Consider the following 20,121-nt stretch of genomic DNA (forward strand, 5'->3'; position numbering starts at 1 on the left):
GCACTGTATCTTAATAAATAAAATAAAAAATAAGTACATTTTGGATTCCTCCCACATTCCAAAGATGTATGGGTTATTGTGTTAATGAGTCACGTGGGTTTAAATGGGGAGTCCGGGCATATTGGCTGGAAGAGACTGTTACTGTGGTGTTACCAGGGGCTCACGACCTTTTTTATGTCATGGACCCCCACCATTGACCGAGGGATCTGTGGACTCCAGGTTGGGAATCCCTGCTCCAAATAAATAAAATAAATACATAAAATTTGCAGTGGTAACCATGAAACCACTGGATTGAAAGGGCTTTACTAACACCTCCAGTGAAGTAAATCCACCACCTTTACCTCACCTGGCCTGTTTGCAATCCTAAAATGGTTGCCTCTTAACTGCACAGCGACATGTTGGCATTTCCAGCTACATCCACAAGCTGTGACTGAACACACAACAGACAACAATTTCACGGAAAGTTTTAGCTTTGTAAGTGGAGTTGATTCAGGATAACAAATGGAATGGAGAATGCAGGCACAGGTCCAAGTGAGCTGCCTCTGCAAGTACATCTGTCAGCACTCCAATTTCTTCTGCTGTCATTTACTGTGTAAACTGATTTCCACTGCAGATGCAGCCTCCTACAAGGGACTCAGGGATGCTGTTTAAAGCTTTTTGCTGACATTTTACCTCAGAACTCCTGCACCTTCAAACTGTTGCTTCCTTCACTTCCCTTGTTACTGTCACATAACTGGAAATGATTGTTTATAACTCTGCACAAAAGGAAGTGTAAGGTGCTCCTTCCCTGCACTAACCTGTAAGTTTCCTTTGCACAAGATGTAGCACCTGCTTAGCCCCCGATCAGGGTCGTGTGAAGTCATGGGAGCAGGTGGTGGATGGTCGTATGGGCAGTTGGTGCAAATCACAGGTCCTGGTATGTGATCACTGACCCTGGGCAGACAATCTTTGAAAAGTATTGATAATATCTGGGTCACCTGTCTTATAAAGACACTGCCCAGAAGAAAGCAATGGCCAACCACCTGTAGAAAAATCTGCCAAGAACAATCATAATCATGGAAAGACCACAATCACCCACGTCATACAACATGGCACATAACAAACTATTGGTTTAATCATATCTCACATGCATAATTAAGAACATGGAGAACTTCTAAAGATGGTTAGGTACTGTAAAGAAATATTTTTTAAAATACACATTGAACAGAGGGATGAATAAACGAGACAGCAATGCATTACAATTACTGTACAAAATTTTATTACAGAATTAAAAGTTCATAGTTTCCAATTTAAAATACATATGCTATAGGTTTTCATTTTGCAAAATCCCCAACATGAATTTAACAAAATTAAAGTTTTATTTTTATTTTTCCCTGTATCCTGCACAATGATTCTCAAATTCTACACATTTTGTGTTTAAATACTGTGTTTTACATCCAATTATACTGGACAACAAAGATTTTGCTTCCTGAATAACTTTTGGGTGTATCTTATGGAGTTTGGGCTGCTGATCATGAAAATCACCATGAAATTTCCCTATCATGCACCATTTTTTGAAATCACCTTGGTTTGTTGCTTCAATTCATAATTCAAGTCAAAATAACTGATGCTAAGATTAAGGAAGGCATTTTTGTTCATCTACAAATCAAACAGGTCATCAATGACAGGCAATTCAAAGAACTTCTAACGGGACCGGAGAAAATCGCATGGAAGACATCCAAGGATGTTCATTAAAATCTATTGCAACTACAGAGCACCAAACTACATGCAGCTGGCTGACAACATGCTTCAAGCATACAAAACCATGAAGTGCAGCATGTCACTAAAGATTTATTTTCTGCGTTCCCATTTAGATTTCTTCCCTGCAAATCTTGGCACTGTCAATGATGAGCATGGTGAAAGGTTTCACCAGGACATTGCGGTCATGGAGAAATGGTATCAGGGCAACTGGAATCCATCAATGCTGGCTGATTATTGTTGGATGTTTAAATGAAAAGCCTCATACACGGAGTACAAACAAAAATCATTAACAAAACATTTTCAACTTAGTGGAACTATTGCAAAGCATCAGTACTGTTATGCAATTAAACACATCATATTCAACAGAAGTTAATTTCTTGTTTCTTCAAATTACAAGTAGGCTGAAATTATATTTGTGTTCAGCTTCAAGTGGTCTATCATAATAAAACAAATTCTGGGGAAGCAACACTTTCAAAAAAAATATTTTTGTCCAGTGTTATTAGGGTATTAAGGATATTGTTTCTGTAGGATACGTTATTGATCACATTGTCAGTACTAATTGTCCTTAACATTGTGCTTTGATGTATTTGCATAAGGGCTGCCATTTTTCAGTCCAAGAACATTGCACGAACACAAAATTGAAAGCTTGAAACACAGCATGCTGGAATACAGAATGGACAAGATAATCATGCATCAATTACATGTCAGTTCATATCTTTCTCTACTGACTGTTAACAACATGCGCTAGCTGCAAAAACATTCTCTGTCCAATTAAGTTGTGACTAATGTTTTTATGCAGACTTTGCTTTACCCCCTCCCACCTCCAGAAAAGTTGTATCTGCAGAAAAAAATTAACCAGTGAAAAATCTGTAACACATCCTTTATGCCCCCCTTCTCAAAAAAAGTAGAGGAATTTTACATAGTACAAATGCATCAAAGTAATTCATGCAGTAAATTATTAGAAGTGTTACAAATTAGCTCTTCAGGGATTTCCTGAGCCACTGGAACAACTCATCTTCTAACTGTTCATGCCACCGAACATTTGCTTCCACTATTGCAATGGCTTCTGTAAATGAGACGTATTCTTCCTTCCTCAGGTTCTTTACAAACGTGTAAAGCTGTAAAATTGGAAACACGTTATTGAATTGCAAACAACAGCTTGCTGAGATAACTTTGAGATGTTGAAGTAGAACAGTACAGCCCAGGGCCAGGCTCATCAGCCCACTATCCCACCATTTTGTACTGAAACAGCCAAAAAAACAAATCAAGTGCATTCAGACTCTAATCCCTCCTACCTACACAAAGTCCACATCCCTCCATCTCCCTACATCCATGTACCTATCTAACCATCTCTTAAAAGCCTCTGGTGTGTTTGCCTCTATCAGCATACCAGGCAGCGCATTCCAGGCATCCACCACTCTCTGAGTAAAAAAACTTGCCCCTCACGTCCCCTTCAAAACTACCCATCCTCTCATCTGTAATGCATGCCCTCTGATATTAGACACTTCAACCCTGGGAAACAGATACTCTCTGTCCACTCTATCTATGCCTCTCATAGACTTATAAACCATTCATTGATTATGTTATGGTTATTATTCTGCAGATGTGTTGAGTATGCCCACAAGCAAATGAACTTCAAGGTTGTATATGGTGACATATACGTGCCTTTCTAAAATCATATCTCCCCTCAGCCGCTGCAGCTCCAGGGAAAACGACGCAAGCTTATCCAACTTCTCATGATATGCTTGATAAAGCAATGTACTGTACCGTATATGCATTGAAAAAAGTTCAAAATAAACTTATTATCAATGTACCTATACGTCACCATTTACAACTCTGAGATTCGGCACAGAATGTTGAAAGGACTAGATGGGACTGAAGTGAAGAGGATGTTTTCTATGGTGGGGGAATCAAGAACTAGAAGGCACAGCCTCAAAATTGAGGGGCAACCATTTAGAACAGTAGTAAGGAGGTATTTTTATAGCCAGAAAGTGGTGATTCTGTGCAATTCTCTGCCACAGACTGCGGTGGAGGCCAGTTCGTGGGTATATTTAAAGCAGAAATTGATCATTTCCTGATAGGTCAGGGCTCCAACGGATATGGCATGAAGGCAAGCATATGAGGTTGAGTGGGATCCAGGATCAGCCATGATGGTACTGTAGAGCAGGTTCGATGGGCTGAATGGCCTAATTCTGCTGCTATGCCTTATGGACTTACGGTCTTATTTTCTCATGGGCATACACAACAAATCCATTGAATAATAACCATAACAGAATCAATGAAAAACTGCACAACTTAGGCATTCAACCAGAGTGCAGAGGACAACAAACTGTGCAAATACAAAATAAGAAATAATAGTAAATAAATAAACAAATAGGTATCGACAATATGAGACAATGAGTCCTTAAAAGTGAGTCCATTGGTTGTGGCTTTCAACGATGGAGCAAGTCAATTCTGAAATTCACTTCCATGGCCTCAGAAACAAAGTTTATTATGCGTACATTACTGCATTGCTCATTTGACATATAGAACAAAAAACAAATGTCTTTCACATACTGCACAACACAGAAGACTACAGCACAGGAACCATACTCATTCCTATGGCAACATCACCTCCCATTACCTTTGTTCTACTTCATTCCTATGACAAGATATTAGCACTGATTCCTCCAACTTCTGGAAACTACTCTGTTTTTCTTCCCACTCCCACATGCTTTATTTTCTCTCATCCTGGTGACACCCTAATGTTCCTTTTCCACACCCTCACAACCTGCCCGTCAGCTCCTTCCCTTTATTTCATGGTCTGCTGTCCTCTCTCCTATAGACATTCCTCCTTCTTCAGCTCTTTGCATCTTCCTCCTTGCATTTCACATCATTCTCCTTTATCCCCCTCCCTCCACCACTTCTCACCTGGTCTCACCTATCACCTGCCAGCTCGTACTCCTCCCCCACCTTTAAAATTCTGGCTTTTGCCCTCTTCCTTTCCAGTCTAGATGAAGGATCTAGGCTGAAAATTTGATTAGTCATCTCCCTCCATAGATGCTGCCTGACCTGTTGTGTTCTTCCAGTATGTTGTATGTACAGCAGTGGAACCGTGCCTTTGACATGCTGAACTATTTAAGCAAGTGACACCTATTGCCTTCTGCCTGCACACAGTCTATATTGCCCCATTCTCTGCATATCTATGGGTCCATTGAAGAGCTTCTTAAATGCTTCTATCATATCTGCCCCCACCATCACTTCTTTTCCCCATCACTCTCCTTTGAACTTTCCCCACACCTACCTTAAATGCATGCTCTATACTATTAGATATTTCAACCTTATGCCTCTCTTAATGTTATAAACCTCTGTCAGGTCTCCTCTCCGCCTCTGCTGTTCCAGAAAAAACAAGCCTAGTTTGTCCAACCTTGCCTTAGAGCACGTCTTCTAATCCAGGCAGCATCCTGGCAGCATAATCTGCACTTTCTCCACAGCTTCTACATCTTTCCTCTAATGGGGAGACCAGAAATGAATACAATAATCCAAGAGTATTATAAAGTTACAACATAACTTCCCTTTGCTTTTCAACTAATAAAAGACAAGCAAGCAATATACCGTCTTTACCAGTCTATCAACTTGTGTGGCCACTTTCAAGAAGCTGTGGACTTGGATCCCAGATCCCTCTATACATTAGTCATATGGAATTAGTTTGAAATATACCCACCCTTAATATTATTTTATTTATTTATTGAGCTACAGCATGGATTAAGCCCCTCCAAATCCTAGCATAATCATGGGACAATCTTACAATAACCAATTAACCTGCCAACCAATATGTCCTTTGACTGTGGAAGCAAACCAGAGGAAACCCACACAGACATAGGGAAGAACATATGAAATCTTTACAGGCAGCAGCAGGAACTGAACCAAGACACCTTCACTGTAAAGTGTGTTAAGCACTATGCTATATATAAACAGGTGTAGGAGTGGTTGTTTAGAACTAGGCAAGAAGAAATCAGGAGCAACCATGCTTCACATCTGAAGCCACTGCCAATTATCACAGTCAGATTACACTAATGTAGATCAGCTGTGGGCATAAGATTGTTGATTATCAACCTAGCCATGTTGATTCAGGCCACAGTGGGACAACCATTTTTTTAAAGACCATAAAATATTGAACAGAATTAGGCCATTTGGCTATCGACTCTGTTCTGCCATTTCATCATGGCTGATAAATTATTTATCTCAGCCCCTAACTCCCACCTTCTCCCAGTATCCCTTCATGCCTTGACCAATCAAGAATCTAACAACTTTTGCTTTAAATAATCATAGGGATTGGCTTCCATAGCTGCCTGTGGCAATGAATTCTACAGATTCACCATTCTCTCGCTAAGGAAATTCCTCTTCATCTCCATTGTAAATGAATGTCCCTTTATTCTGAGGCTGTGTCCTCTCCCATAGGAAACCTCCTCTCCACATTCACTCTATCAAGACCTTTCAACATTCGATAGTTTTCAATGAGGTCACCCCTCATTCTTCTGAATACAGGCCCAGAGTAATCAAACACTCTTCATATGACAAGCCATTCAATCCTGGAATCATTTTCCTGAACCTCCTTTGGACCGTCACCAGTGTCAATACACCCTTTCTAAGATAAGGGGTGGAAAATTGCTCACAATGCTCTAAGTGAAACCTCACCAATGCCTTATAAAGCCACAACATTAAATCATTGCTTTTATATTCTGAGCAGGAGTTCCCAACCTTTTTTATACCATGGACCAACACCACTAAAGCAAGGGGTCTGTGGACCCCAGGTTGGGAAACTCTGGTTTAAAGAGTGGAGCACACAATGGAATGCTGGATTTTTTTGTCAAACCAGAGGATCACAAAAACATCTCTTCCAGGAAAAGTAATTTTGAAAATACCAACTAAGGACATAACACACAAAATCTGCTGGAGGAACTCAACCCTTCTTCAGGACTGGAAAAAGGAGATGAGTAGTAAGCCTAAGAAGGTGTGGATAGGGGAGGAAGAATTACAGTGTAGAAGGTGTTAGGTGAAACGGAGAGAGGGGGAAGAAAAGAATTGGGAAGTTCATTGAAGAAAGAGATAAAGGGCTGGAGGAGGTGGAATCTGATAGGAGAGGACAGAAGGCCACAGAAGAAAGGGAAGGGGGAGGAGGAGGAATATAGGGAGATAATGGGCAGGTAAGGAGATAAGGTGAAAAAGGGAAATGGGAATGGGGAATGGTGAATAGGGGGTAATTACTGGAATTTTGAGAAATCGATGTTCTTGCCATCAGATTGGAGGCTACCCAGACTGAATATAGGGTGTTGCTTCTCCAACCTGATTGTGGCCTCATCGTGGCAGAGGAGGAGGCCAAGGACTGACACACCGGAATGGGAATGGGAAGCAGAATTGAAATAGGTAGCCACCAGGAGATCCTGCTTTTTCCGGTGGACAGGGTGCGAAAGCTCAGCGAAGCAGCCTCCCAATCTATGCCGGGTCTCGCCAATATACAGGAGACCACACCAGGAGCACTGGGTACAGCAGATGATCCTAACAGACTGACAGTTGAAGTGTCGCCTCACCCGGAAGGACTGTTTGGGACCCTGATTGGTAGTGAGGGAGGAGGTGTAGAGGCAGATGAGGCACTTGTTCTGCTTGCAAGGATAAGCACCAGGAGGGAGAGCAGTAGGGAGGGATGAGTGGACAAAAGAGTCATTTAGGGAGACATCCCTGTAGAAAGTGGAAAGTGGGAGGGTGGGGGGAAGATGTGCTTGGTAGTGGGATCCCATTGGAGATGGTGGAAGTTACTGAGAATTATGCGCTGGTCATGGAGGCTAGTGGGATAGTAGGTGAGGAGAAAAGCAACTCTATCACTCATGCGACAGTGTGAAGATGGGGTGAGAGCAGACGTGCATGAAATGGAAGAGATGTGGGCGACGGCATCATTGATGGTGGAGTAAGGGAAGTCCCTTTCTTTAAAGGAGGAGGACATCACATTAGTTCTCGAATGAAAAGCTTCATCCCGAGAGCAGATCAGAATCAGACTTTAATTGCCAAGTACCTGTGCACATACAAGGAATTTACTTCCGGCAGATGTTGTCTCTCTGCTCATAACAATAATAATGATAAATATAAATAAAAATATAGATTATACATACAGGTAGTGCAATCCAAGTAATAGTTAGCCGACAGTTAACCGGCAGTTAACTGTTCAGCAAAGTGACCGCAGTAGGGAAAAAACTTCTCCAGTGCCTATTAGTCTTAGTCTGGAGGGATCTGAAGCGCCTACCAGACGGAAGCAGTTCAAACAGTCCGTGCGCAGGATGCAGTAGAGACAGAGGAATTGAGAGAATGGGATGGTATTTTTACAAGTGACAGGGTGGGAAGGAAGTAGTAGTGTTCCCACACAGGTCCAGAGTGGAGCCTGAAAAGGCAGTCAGTTTCAGCGGGAGTCTTTGATTGGATAGCAGCACAGACGCATGAGAAGATTTCCCACGCAGGTCCAGAGTGGAGCTTGAAAAACCCAGTCTCCATAAAAGAGAGTATCATCCAGCCGTCAGTCAGGGGTGGAGACTCCTTGCCAAGGAAGTAGGCATGGAGACAGAGGTGGTGGAAGAAGAGCTCAGCGTCATGGCAGGCGTGGAACCCACTGAAGTGTGGGCGCAGGAGACAAAGAGATGGTCATGGGAATGAATGATAAAATTAAATAGATAACTGAGTGGGTGTACAAATGAATGAACAAATAAGTAGATAGATAGATAGACAGACAGATAGATAAATATTAGTAAGGGTTAGATACTGAGTTGAAGGTAATGGGAAGAGCAAAATATTTATCAAAAAATGCTGAGTTCAATTTTGCTTCCAGGAAACTATAATGTGTGTGTTCCAGAAATAAGATTCCAATTATCATTTATGTTGAGTGCATTGAAACAACAAAAGAGGCCGAGGACTGAAAGTCTGGAGTGGCTGGGGCTGGAGAATAAAACGCCAGGTGATAGAGGCACGGGATTAACTTGCAGACTGCTCAGAGTTGCTCTGCAAAATAGTCACCCAACCTGCATTTTGCATCTACTGCCTTGAAGAGACCACATCCAATGGAAAGAAATGCAACAAAATATTGTTTAATTTGAAAGAGGTGTTTAGGTCCAAGGATCGTGGACAGGCGAAAGCTGAAAGAAAAAGGTAATGCACAAGGAGGTACTATGGAATGGTAGAGTAATTTGCTGGAGATCGAGAAGTGAACCAAGATGTCTTTCTTGGAACTTTGTAAGAGGGATGTGAGTTTACTGGTGACTTCATGCTGCTGTTCCCTGAAATGAAAGCGACCAGACCCGCAAATGTCGAGGCCAGTGACTAGAATTTACCCAGGAGGAATCACAACAGTGTTTAGACCCCAGAGTGTAATTGATATTCTAATATTGCTGATGTAGACATAAAGTATTCCTCCTTCTCGTAATGCTTAAAGTAAATTTATTATCAAAGTACGTATTTGTCACCATATACACCGAGATTCACTTTCTTGCAGTACACTCAATAAATCTAATATCCAAAATAATATCACTGAAACACCACACCGGAAGTGCACAGAAAACAACAAACTGTGCAAATACAAAAGAAAGAAAAATAATAATAAATAAATAGAGACGTAGAAAACCTACAGCACAATACAGCCCTTCAGCCCACAAAGCTGTGTCGAACATGTACTGACTTTAGAAATTACCTTGGATTACCCATAGCCGTTATATTTTTCTAAGCTCCATGTACCCGTCCAGGAGTCCCTTAAAAGACCCTATTGTATCCGCCTCCACCACCGTCGCCAGCAGCCCAATACACACACTCACCACTCTCTGCATAAAAAACTTTCCCCAACATCTCCTCTGTACCTACTTCCAAGCACCTTTAAACCGTGCCCATTTCGTTAGCCATTTCAGCCCTGGGAAAAGGCCTCTGACTATCCACATGATCAATGTCTCTCGTCATCTTATGCTCCTCTATTAGGTCACCTCTCATCCTCTGTCACTCCAAGGAGAAAAGGCCAAGTTCACTCAACCTATTCTCATAAGGCATGCTCCCAAATTCAGGCAACATCCTTGTAAATCTCCTCTGCACCCTTTCTATGGTTTCCACATCCTTCCTGTAGAGAGGTGACCAGAACTGAGCACAGTACTCCAAGTGGAGGTCTGACCAGGGTCCTATATAGCTGTAACATTACCTCTCCGCTCCTAAACTCAATCCCACGGTTGATGAAGGCCAATACACTGTACACCTTCTTAACCACAGAGTTAACCTGTGCAGCAGCTTTGAGTGTCCTATGGACTCCAATGCCAAGATCCCTCTGATCCTCCACGCTCCAAGAGTCTTACCATTAATACTATATTCTGCCATCATATTTGACCTACAAAAATGAATCACTTCACACTTATCTGGGTTGAACTCTATCTGCCAATTCTCAGCCCAGTTTTGCACAAATCAGTGTTCCACTTAACTTCTGACAGCTCTTATTTACTAATGCATCCCTCCACTTCCTCATCCAGGTCATTTACAAAAATCGCGAAGAGGAGGGGTCCCAGAACAGATTCCTGAACCACACCACTGGTCACCAACCTCCATGCAGAATATATCCTGTCTACAACCACACTTTGCCTTCTGTGTGCAAGCCAGTTCTGGATCCACAAAGCAATGTCCCCTTGGATCCCATGCCTCCTTACTTTATCAATAAGGTTTGCATGGGGTACCTTATCAAGTGCCTTGCTGAAATCCATATTGTCAGTACCTCCAGTTGAACTCTATCCTTTTGTGTGTTTCCCCCTAGCCATCATTCTGTGGTCTTATACTGCCATGTTCTCTCGCTTGTTTTCATGCCCCATGTGCTCCCATCCCCTCCCCATCTGGGAGGTTGGGTATCACATGGACATCCCACATCTGACACCCAGTACAGAACACCGGCCTCACAGACATACCTCCTATTCCTATTCTTCACAAGTAACTTATCTCGCCTTGACCCATTATGACTGAAGCCCTGTTGAGTCAAAGCCCTCCTACTCTGACTCCCTCTACTCTGGCGCCCGTTCTATAAAGCTGTTTTCTTTTTAAAATTCTTCCCACCGGTCTAACACTCTGACGTCCACACACCTGTGCAGTCGTGCCTCGATCAAACCACTGAAAAATAATCTCTCCTTTTAAATTCTTCCCGCCGGTCTAACTCGCTATAAGCAATATATATCGAGAACATGAGATGAAGTGTCCCTGAAAATGAGTCCATTGATTGTGGGAACAGTTTGGTGATGGGGCAAGTGAAGTTGAGTGAAGTTATCCCCTCTGGTTCATGAGCCTGAGGGTTGAGGGGTAATAACTGTCCCTGAAGCTGGTGGTGTGAGTCGTGTGGCTTCTGTACCTTCTTCCTTATAGCAGCAGTGAGAATGGAGCCTTTCCTGGGTGGGGAGACCCTGATGGTGGATGCTGCTTTCCTGTGGCAATGCCAATACCAGCTCCTTTTATCACCCCATCCCCACTTCAAGACTTACCTTGAAACCACTTGCAGTGATACATAACACCCAGGCATTTCATGGAGTTGCATCGATATTCTCTTTCTTAAGATCAGAACCAACTCGCCCGTGGAGGTTCCAAGATGGGCTAAATGAATGTGAATTTCATCTTCTCTTTCTAGAAACTTCGCCCTTCCGGTGATTTTGGTCAATTACTCACAGACAAACAACATGCACAGAATTTATTTCATTAATAGTGGATAAATGAACTTCTGTTATAAGATAATCTGGTAAAGTGTGTGGTGTATGGGATGTCCAGGATGGGGTAGTATCTCTGGTAAAGGGTCTTGTCATGGCTACTCTGGGACAGTTCACTCACCTTTGCTCCCCACTGAACAGTTAGCTCTCATCTCTGGCTCCACAAATAACTGGTTGCATTCACAGCAGCCGCAGCCTGGTACACTTCATTGACAGGTGGGCTAGGTAGCCAACCAGGTGAGTGTCGCCGGTGGGCCTCTTACCCCAGTGAGATGGCGACATGCCCATCCTGCCATGCCAAGACAGCTCCTGCGGACTGGGTATTTGAGGTCAACAGTGAGATCCAACAGCCAGGACGGTGGTTCTGTAATGCTTCATGGAAACTGAGGGGCACGACAAGGCGCAGAAGAAGGCGCAACCCCAGTTGTGGTGACTAGCCATACTACTGGACCGGGACTTCTGAGCTTGAAAGAGTGGAACTGCCCCAGTGCAACACCTTTATCACTTTGAAAATTCTCACACACAGATTTCAAAACTGTCATGGTTGGATGTAATAGACAACCAATCAATCAATCTGGTAAAAAAAAACAAGTTAAACTATGAGTCTGGGGATTAATTCCTAGATTACCATAATAGAAGAAGGAATTTGTGTTGGTTATAACAAGTCCCAGTTATTAACACGTGTACTGTTATGTAGCTTGGGTACCAGCAGTTTTTCAGTGGTGATCAACAACTGATCTCCACTAGGCATCAGTTTTTATCAACAGTATTAACTTCAGTGGCTCTTTAGGGTTGTCACAGAGATGGGAGGTAGCGGGATAAGCTCCCACCACCTATTAAATGCTCGCAATGGTGTGAATCTCAAATAGTCTCTGACAACCAAGTCTAGCACCTGGCCTTCATGTGTGGATTAGCTCCTAAACCTGACGTAACCACTTCTACTGAGAAGAGCAGGTGCAAAGGCAGGTTACTGGCATTTTATACCAGTTGCTTCAGGCAGGCGTGTGTGTCAGCCACTGTCAGCAGCTCATCTAGGAGAAGGAAAGCTCTGATCTCAAACCTCTGCTGCCATGTGGCTGAATCCACTCATGGGGAAGGCTTCAGGAGTAAACCCCAAGGAAAAATATAGAGCTGGAGTCCCAAAGGCAGTCCTACGTTGAATTAAACACTGACTGGTGCCAGACTGTATCAGTCTCTGCTGTTCCTGTGGATTCATCAACTGCATGCAGTGAAGGAGGCTACTGCATGGGCAACAGCTTGCTCTCCATTTCGTACTGCCCTGGCTTGCGTTCTGGCTCATGTATCACATAGACAGCTAGACAATGATGAATCAGCATATTGGAGTGAGCTTGAAAATCTGGCTGAGTGGTGCCATAACAACAACCTCTTTCTCAGCAAGATCAAGATGATTACTGATCATTATCTTCAGGAGGAGGAAACCAGAGGTCCACGAGCAAGTCCTCTTTGGAAGATCAGAGGCGGAGAGCGTCAGCAACTTTAAATTCCCTGGTATTATCATTTCAGAGGACCTGTCTTGGGCCAAATTCATACATACAAGTATAAAGAAAGCATAGCAGTGCCTCTGCTTTCTTAGGAGTTTGCAAAGATTTGGCATGACATCTGAAACTTTGAAAAACTTCCATAGCGGGGAGTATATCAACTGGCTGTATCACAGCCTGGTATGGAAACACCAAGGCCTTTGAATAGAAAAATCCTATAAAACGTTGTGGATAAGGCCCAGTCCATCACGTGTAAAACCCTCCTCACCGTTAGGCACACCTGCATGAAGCATTGTCGCAGGAAAGTAGCATCCATCATCAGAGACCCCCACCATCCAAGTCATGCACTCTTCTCACCACTGCCGTCAGGAAAAAACTACAGGAGCCTCAGGACTCACACCACCAGCTTCAGGAACAGTTATTACCCCTCAGCAATCAAACTCTTGAAACAAAGGGAATAACTTCACTCAACTTCATTTGCCCCATCATTGAAACGTTCCCACAACCTATAGAAACACTTTCAAGGACAATTCATCTCACATCCTCAATATTCATTGTTTATTAATTTATTATTATTATTATTTCTTTCTTTTTGTATCTGCACAGACTGTTGTCTTTTGCACACTCGCTGAATGCTCAAGTTGGTGTGGGTTTAATGTTTCTACTGTGGTTATTATTCTGTTATGGATTTATTGAGTTTGCCCAGAAGAAAATGAATCTCAGGGTTGTATACTGTGACATATATGTACTTTGATAATAAATTTACTTTGAATTTGACCCATGGTCAACCCAGATCAACAGAGGGCCTCATTAACTTCAAGCATTTTCTAAGTGAAAATCTTAAAATATATTTGAAACATTTACCTCATTAAGTTTAATTTCTGTTTTCCAAAACTTTGTCAGACTTCTGATGATCAAGTTGGAAATAAAAAGAGCTTCTCCAAATCTGTAGAAGAATTATTAAATTTAGTTCATTGTACAGTATTTTCAGTGCCCAATCCATACATTTTAATGTGGCTCAGTTTTCAAAATCAAAACCATATTATGTTTTTCTAATGAATGATTCCACTGAAAAATCCAAATATTTTTACCTTGAATATAAATTGGACCAGTTCTCCTGAAAATATTTCCAGGCCAAATCTCGACCAGCTGGATATGTAGAGACCTGAATGATAACTTCTGAAACACTCTTATGAGAAGTAAGTTGAGAACTTAGTGTTAAGTTAAGAAGCCTTAAAGAGAAAACAGATACATCAGTACATTAAATATTTGCATTTTGGGAAAGAAAGGAAAGGCATCACAGTTTGACAGACTGTAAGTAATTTACCTGCTCAGCAGTTCAGAGTTCTTGCTGCATGCCAAAGACTTCAGCAGAAGTTTCTGCTCCAGAATTGCACTGGAGGATTCATATTTGCTCCAAATAAATTCCCACATATTGTCATCCATCAATGAGATCCCAGTGCAGTAGACAATTTCTCTCACACTTTGTGGTATCCTGAAAGTGGTAAGTGATAAGTGTCAGCATGCATTGCATCATGTCCACTGCATTGCTAGTTTTACCCATTAATATTTGGTTTATTCGATAATAAACCAAACTTGACCTTAGGTCTGGGTTGAAAGCTGCAATTTGTAAGCACCTTCATCTGCAAGTATACTGCTTGGGCAGAGTTTGATAGCAACAGCATTATTCACAGGCAGAGTGGAGATGATTGTCCACTTTCTGTGAGTCAGATTGTGGTTAACTTTATTTGTCAGTCAGACAGTTGCAATACATGGGTTATGACCGAGGATAAAATGGCTGGAGTCGCTTAGTGCAAGGGTGTTTATTAAATCTAACTTCAAAAAATTAGCGAAAGTAGCAAAAACTCAATATTTACAAAAAGTTATCTAGCAGAAAATACAATAGACCTGTACTATTTTGTCCAGTTTGAACTCCTGGCAGTCCCAATCTCTCTCTACCACTGAGCACAATGAATCCCATTTATTAGGTGCAAGGACAACCATCTTTAATTACCCACAAGGTTAACTTAAGACAACCGTTGAATCAGAATATGATGCACCCCACAATCATATTACAAAATAAACAGGTACCTACCTTAAATATGGTATATAATAATATAGATAGATAAACACTTCATTGATCCCAAAGGAAATTACAGTGTCACAGTAGCATTACAAGTGCAGACATATAAATATTAGAAGAGAAGTAGAAAGAATAAAAAATAAGTTACCTCAGACAGTCTAACAGGAGGAATCATCACTTCCCCAGCTATAGGTTGACTCATCATAGAGCCCAATGGCTGGAGTTAAGAATTACATCATATAGAACTCTTTGGAGCAGTGCAGTTATCAGTCTATTACTAAAAGTGCTCCTCTGTTCAGCTATGATGGCATGCAGAGGGTGTGAAACATTATCCAGAATTGCCAAGTATTTCCATAGGGTCCTTTGTTCTACCACAGCCTCCAGTGTGTCCAGTTTGACTCCTATAACAGAGCCAGCCTTTCTAATCAGTTTATTGAGTCAGTTGGCATCACCCGTGTTGATGCCATTGCCCCAGCACACCACTGCATAGAAGATTGTACTGGCGACAACAGACTGGTAGAACATGTGCAGGAGAGGCCTGCACACTCCAGAGGACCTCAGTCTCCTCAGGAAGTAGAAGCCTCTGTGTTGGTGCTTCACTCAGGTCTGTCATCCAGGTGCACCCCCAGGTACTTGTAGGTCCTCACCTTCAATACTAACAGGAGCAGTGCAAGCTTAGTCTCCATCACCATCTCCTTTGTCTTACTAATATTGAGCTGCAGATGATTCGGCTTGCACCAGTTGACAAAGTCCTCCACCAGGGCCCTGCATTCATCCTTTTGCCCTGCCCCCTACACCAGTCTCTCAGCCGCACATTAATATGCCTGATCATGCTATTCTTGCACTCACTAGCACGTGGCACAGGCAGAAATCCTGAGATTACTACCCTGGAGATACTGCTTTTTAGCTTCCTACCCAACTCCCTGAATTTTCTCTTCAGGACCTCCTCTCTTTTTCTACCTATGTCATTGGTACCAACATGTACCAAGACTTCTGGCTGATCCCTCTCTCCCTTCAGAATACTCAGCACCCGATCTGAGACATCCCCTACCCTGGCACCTGGGAAGCAACCCACCATGCAGGTAGCTCTATCAGGCTGACAGAACCTCCTGTCTGTTCCCTGCACTATAGAGTTCCCAATGATACCACATTCCTCATCTTCTTCTCTCCCTTCTGCACCATGAAACCAGGCTCAGTGCCAGAGACCCGATCTCTGGCAGCATAATACCAGCCCAATATACCAGGGAAGACACTGAAGTGCAAACTCTCAAAGCAATGACAGCAAAATGACAAGGGTGTGCATGTGTGAGACAGAGAGAGAGTGAGAGTACGAGAGAGAGTGCGAGAGAGAGAGGGCAAGAGTGTGAGAGAGTGCGAGAGAGAGAGAGAGTGAAAGAGTGAAAGAGAGAGAGAGAGAAAGTTCGAAAGAGAGTGTGAAAGAGTGAGAGTGAGAGAGTGAGGGAGTGAGAGAGTTGATCTTTTTTATGCAATAAATAACTTGCTGTGAACAGACATATTCCCCACCCTGCCTCCAATTCTTGGCTGCCAGTGTTGGTAGCCATACTCTCTTTCATAAGCTAGTAACTCAGTTCTTCTGATATCGCCGTTTCCTCATTGTATTCCAGATCATCTAGCCTGGAAGTGAATATTGTCATTTCACCAGCAGGCTTGCTTGCCACATCATCAGACTGACAATTGAATGTTGATCTTGGTAAGCAATTAAAGTTCCCTGATTTCATTACATCATCATCCCTGAGGTCTGACATGATCATTTGTCAGAAATCTCAAAGCAGGTGCTGATGGCATAACTGACAGTGCCTTGTAGAAGTCCAGATTGAGGGGGTGTTTGAGCGTAAGAAAGCCAAATACCAGGAGCTGGTAGAGCAGTGCCAGAGACAGGGGTGCAGGGCATGATGTGAGTCTGTAGAGGTGGGATGTAGAGTCTTTTCTGGCTGTTCACTGTGCAGAACCTACTCTCTCCTCGGCAATACAGCGACTGCAAAGAAAAGTGACATCAGGACCATCACAGAAGCTGCTGAGCAAGTCTCCTGATGGCTGCGGATCAAGAGGTGTGACCCGTGGACCAATGCCGCTGGAGCACTAGCCAGGGCCTTATCAACCCTGGCTGGGTCACCTGGCTGAGACTGTCTGACAACAAATTCCACAGATTCACCACTCTCTGGCCCAAGAAATCCTCCTCTCCTCTGTTTCAAAAGGATATCCCTCTAGTCTGAGGCTGTGTCCTCTATTCTTCGACTCCCCCACTATAGGAAACATCCTCTCCACATCCACTCGAGGCCTTTCAACATTCTGTAGGTTTCAATAAGGTCAGCCCTCATTCTTCTGAACTCATCATTGACAAGCCATGTAATCCCGGAATTATTTTCTCCTTTAGACACTCTCCGCATATGTACTTTGTTATCACTGTATTTGTTATCAAAGTACATATATGTCCATCAATAATAAATTTACTTTCAACTTTGAATAGGACCTGAATCTTCTGACCCAGAGAAGAGAATAATAGCAATTGATCCACAAGTGACAAAAGTAAACAGATGAATGTATAATAGTGAATTTTTTTCCCCATTACTTTATTAAATAAAGCATTTCTACTACCAAAGGATTATAAATGAAGGCTTTTATTCAGATGGTGCTTCATCTGTTCAGGGAAAGTGAGGAGGTGAGAGAGAGGGGCCATAGGCAAGTAGTCATATCGGGGCCTCAGGAGACAAATACTGTACATGGGTAACAGTCAGGAGAGGGAAGGGCAAGAGTTAGTTACTAGAGAGTACCCCTGTGGCTATCCCCCTTGACAATAAGGACTCCTGTTTGAGTACTTTTAGAAAGGACAACCTACCTGGTAGAAGCAACAGTGGCCGTGTCTCTGACACAGAGTCTAGCTCTGTGGCTCAGAAGGATAGAGAAAGGAAGAGGATGGCAGCAGTGATAGGGGACTCTATAGTTAGGGGGTCAGACAGGCAATTCTGTGGACACAGGAAAGAAACATGGATGGTAGTTTGCCTCTCAGGTGCCAGGGTCTGGGATGTTTCTGATCACGTCCACGATATCCTGAAGTGGGAAGGTGAACAGCCAGAGGTTGTGGTACATGTTGGTACCAATGAAATACATAGGAAAAGGGAAGAGGGAAGAGGTCCTGAAAACAGACTAAAGGGAGTTAGGAAGGAAGTTGAGAAGCAGGACCTCAAAGGTAGTAATCTCGGGATTACTGGCTGTGCCACGTGACGGTGAGTAGAGGAATAGAATGAGGTGGAGGATAAATGTATGGCTGAGGGATTGGAGCAGGGGCAGGGATTCATATTTCTGGATCATTGGGACCTCCTTTGGGGCAGGTGTGACCTGTACAAAAGGGATGGGTTGCATTTGAGTCCGAGGGGGACCAATATCCCGGTGGGGAGGTTTGCTAAGGCTATTGGGGAGAGTTTAAACTAGAATTGTTGTGGGGGTGGGAACCAAACTGAACAGACGGAGGCAGGGACAGTTGGCTCACAAATAGAGAAAGCTTGGAGACAGTGCGAGAGGAAGGATAGGCAGGTGATAAAGAAGGGATGGGTTCAGACCTATGGTTTGAGATGTGTCTATTTTAATGCAAGAAGCATCATGAACAAAGCGGATGAGTTTAGAGCGTGGATCAGCACTTGGAGCTATGATGTTGTGACCATTACAGAGACTTGGAGGATTCAGGGGCAGGAATGGCAACTTAGAGTGTCAGGCTTTAGATGTTTCGGAAAAGACACAGAGGGAGGCAAAGGAGGTGGGTCACAGCACTACTGATCAGAGATAGTGGCTTGGCTGCAGAAAAGGAGGAGTCATGAAGGGATTGTCTACTGAGTCTCTGTGGGTAGAAGTTAGGAACAGGAAGGGGTCAATAACTTTACTGGATGTTTTTTATACACCACCCAATAGTAACGGGGACATCAAGGAGACAGATTCTGGAAAGATGCAAATAATAACGGGGTTGTAGTGGGAGATTTTAATTTCCTCAGTATTGATTGGCAGCTCCCTAGAGTGAGAGTTTTAGATGGGGTGGAGTTTGGTAGGTGTGTTCAGGAAGATTTCCTGACACAATATGTAGATAAGCCTACAAGAGGAGAGGCTGTATTTGATCTGGTATTGGGAAATGAACCTGGTCAGGTATCAGGTCTCTCAGTGAGAGAGCATTTTGGAGATAGTGATCACAATTCTATCTCCTTTACCATAGCATTGGAGAGGGATAGGAGAAGACAAGTTAGGAAAGTGTTTAATTGGACTAAGAGGAAATATGAAACCATCAGGGAGGAATTTGGAAACATTAATTGGAAACGGATGTTCTCAGAGAAATATACAGCAGAAATGTGGCAAATTTTCAGGACATATTTGCTTGGTGTTCTGCATAGGTACGTTCCAATGAGACGGAAAGGATGGTAAAGTACAGGAACCATGGTGTACAAAGGCTGTCGAAAATCTAGTGAAGAAGAAAAGAAAAGCTTACAAAAGTTTCAAAAAAGCTAGGTAATGATAGTGATTTAGAAAATTATAAGGTTACCAGGGAAGAGTTTAAGAATTAAAATAGGAGAACCAGAAGGGGCCACGAGAAGGCCTTAGTGAGCGGGATTAAGGAAAAACCCAAGGCTTTCTACAAGTATGTGAAGAGCAAGAGGATAAGACATGAGAGAATAGAACCAATCAAGTGTGGCAGTAGAAAAGTGTGTATGGAACCGAAGGAGATAGCAGAGATACTTAATGAAAACCTTGCTTGATGGAAAAGGACCTTGGCAATTGTAGGGATGAATTACAGCAGACTGAAAAGCTTGAGCAAATAAACATTAAGTATACATCACTGGGACCGGATGAGATGTACCCCAGGCTACTGTGGGAAGTGAGGGAGGAGATTGCTGAGGCAGGATTTATGAACATTTGGAGAGGCATAATATGAGTAAGAATAATCAGCATGGCTTTGTCAAAGGCAGATCGAGCCTTATGAGCCTGATTGTATTTTTTGAGCATGTGATTAAACACATTGATGAAGGTAGAGCTGTAGATGTAGTGTATATGGACTTCAGCAAGGCAT

At 42.8% G+C, this 20,121-nt stretch overlaps 1 protein-coding gene across 1 annotated transcript in view; it reads right to left on the bottom strand.

The window, feature by feature from the left end:
- Positions 1-1,337: 1,337 nt before the first annotated feature.
- Positions 1,338-20,121, bottom strand: part of LOC132397846 (thyrotropin-releasing hormone-degrading ectoenzyme-like) — a 169,673-nt gene continuing 150,889 nt past the window's right edge. The window contains exons 16-19 of the mRNA XM_059976595.1: positions 14,298-14,465; positions 14,062-14,202; positions 13,835-13,916; positions 1,338-2,858 (exon numbers count right to left, since the gene is read on the bottom strand). Of these exons, the coding sequence (XP_059832578.1) occupies positions 2,715-2,858; positions 13,835-13,916; positions 14,062-14,202; positions 14,298-14,465 (535 nt within the window). The 3' untranslated portion in view covers positions 1,338-2,714. The remainder of the gene's footprint in view (positions 2,859-13,834; positions 13,917-14,061; positions 14,203-14,297; positions 14,466-20,121) is intronic.

This window comes from Hypanus sabinus, chromosome 8, assembly GCF_030144855.1.
Source record: "Hypanus sabinus isolate sHypSab1 chromosome 8, sHypSab1.hap1, whole genome shotgun sequence".
In the NCBI taxonomy this organism is placed as follows: Eukaryota; Metazoa; Chordata; class Chondrichthyes; order Myliobatiformes; family Dasyatidae; genus Hypanus; species Hypanus sabinus.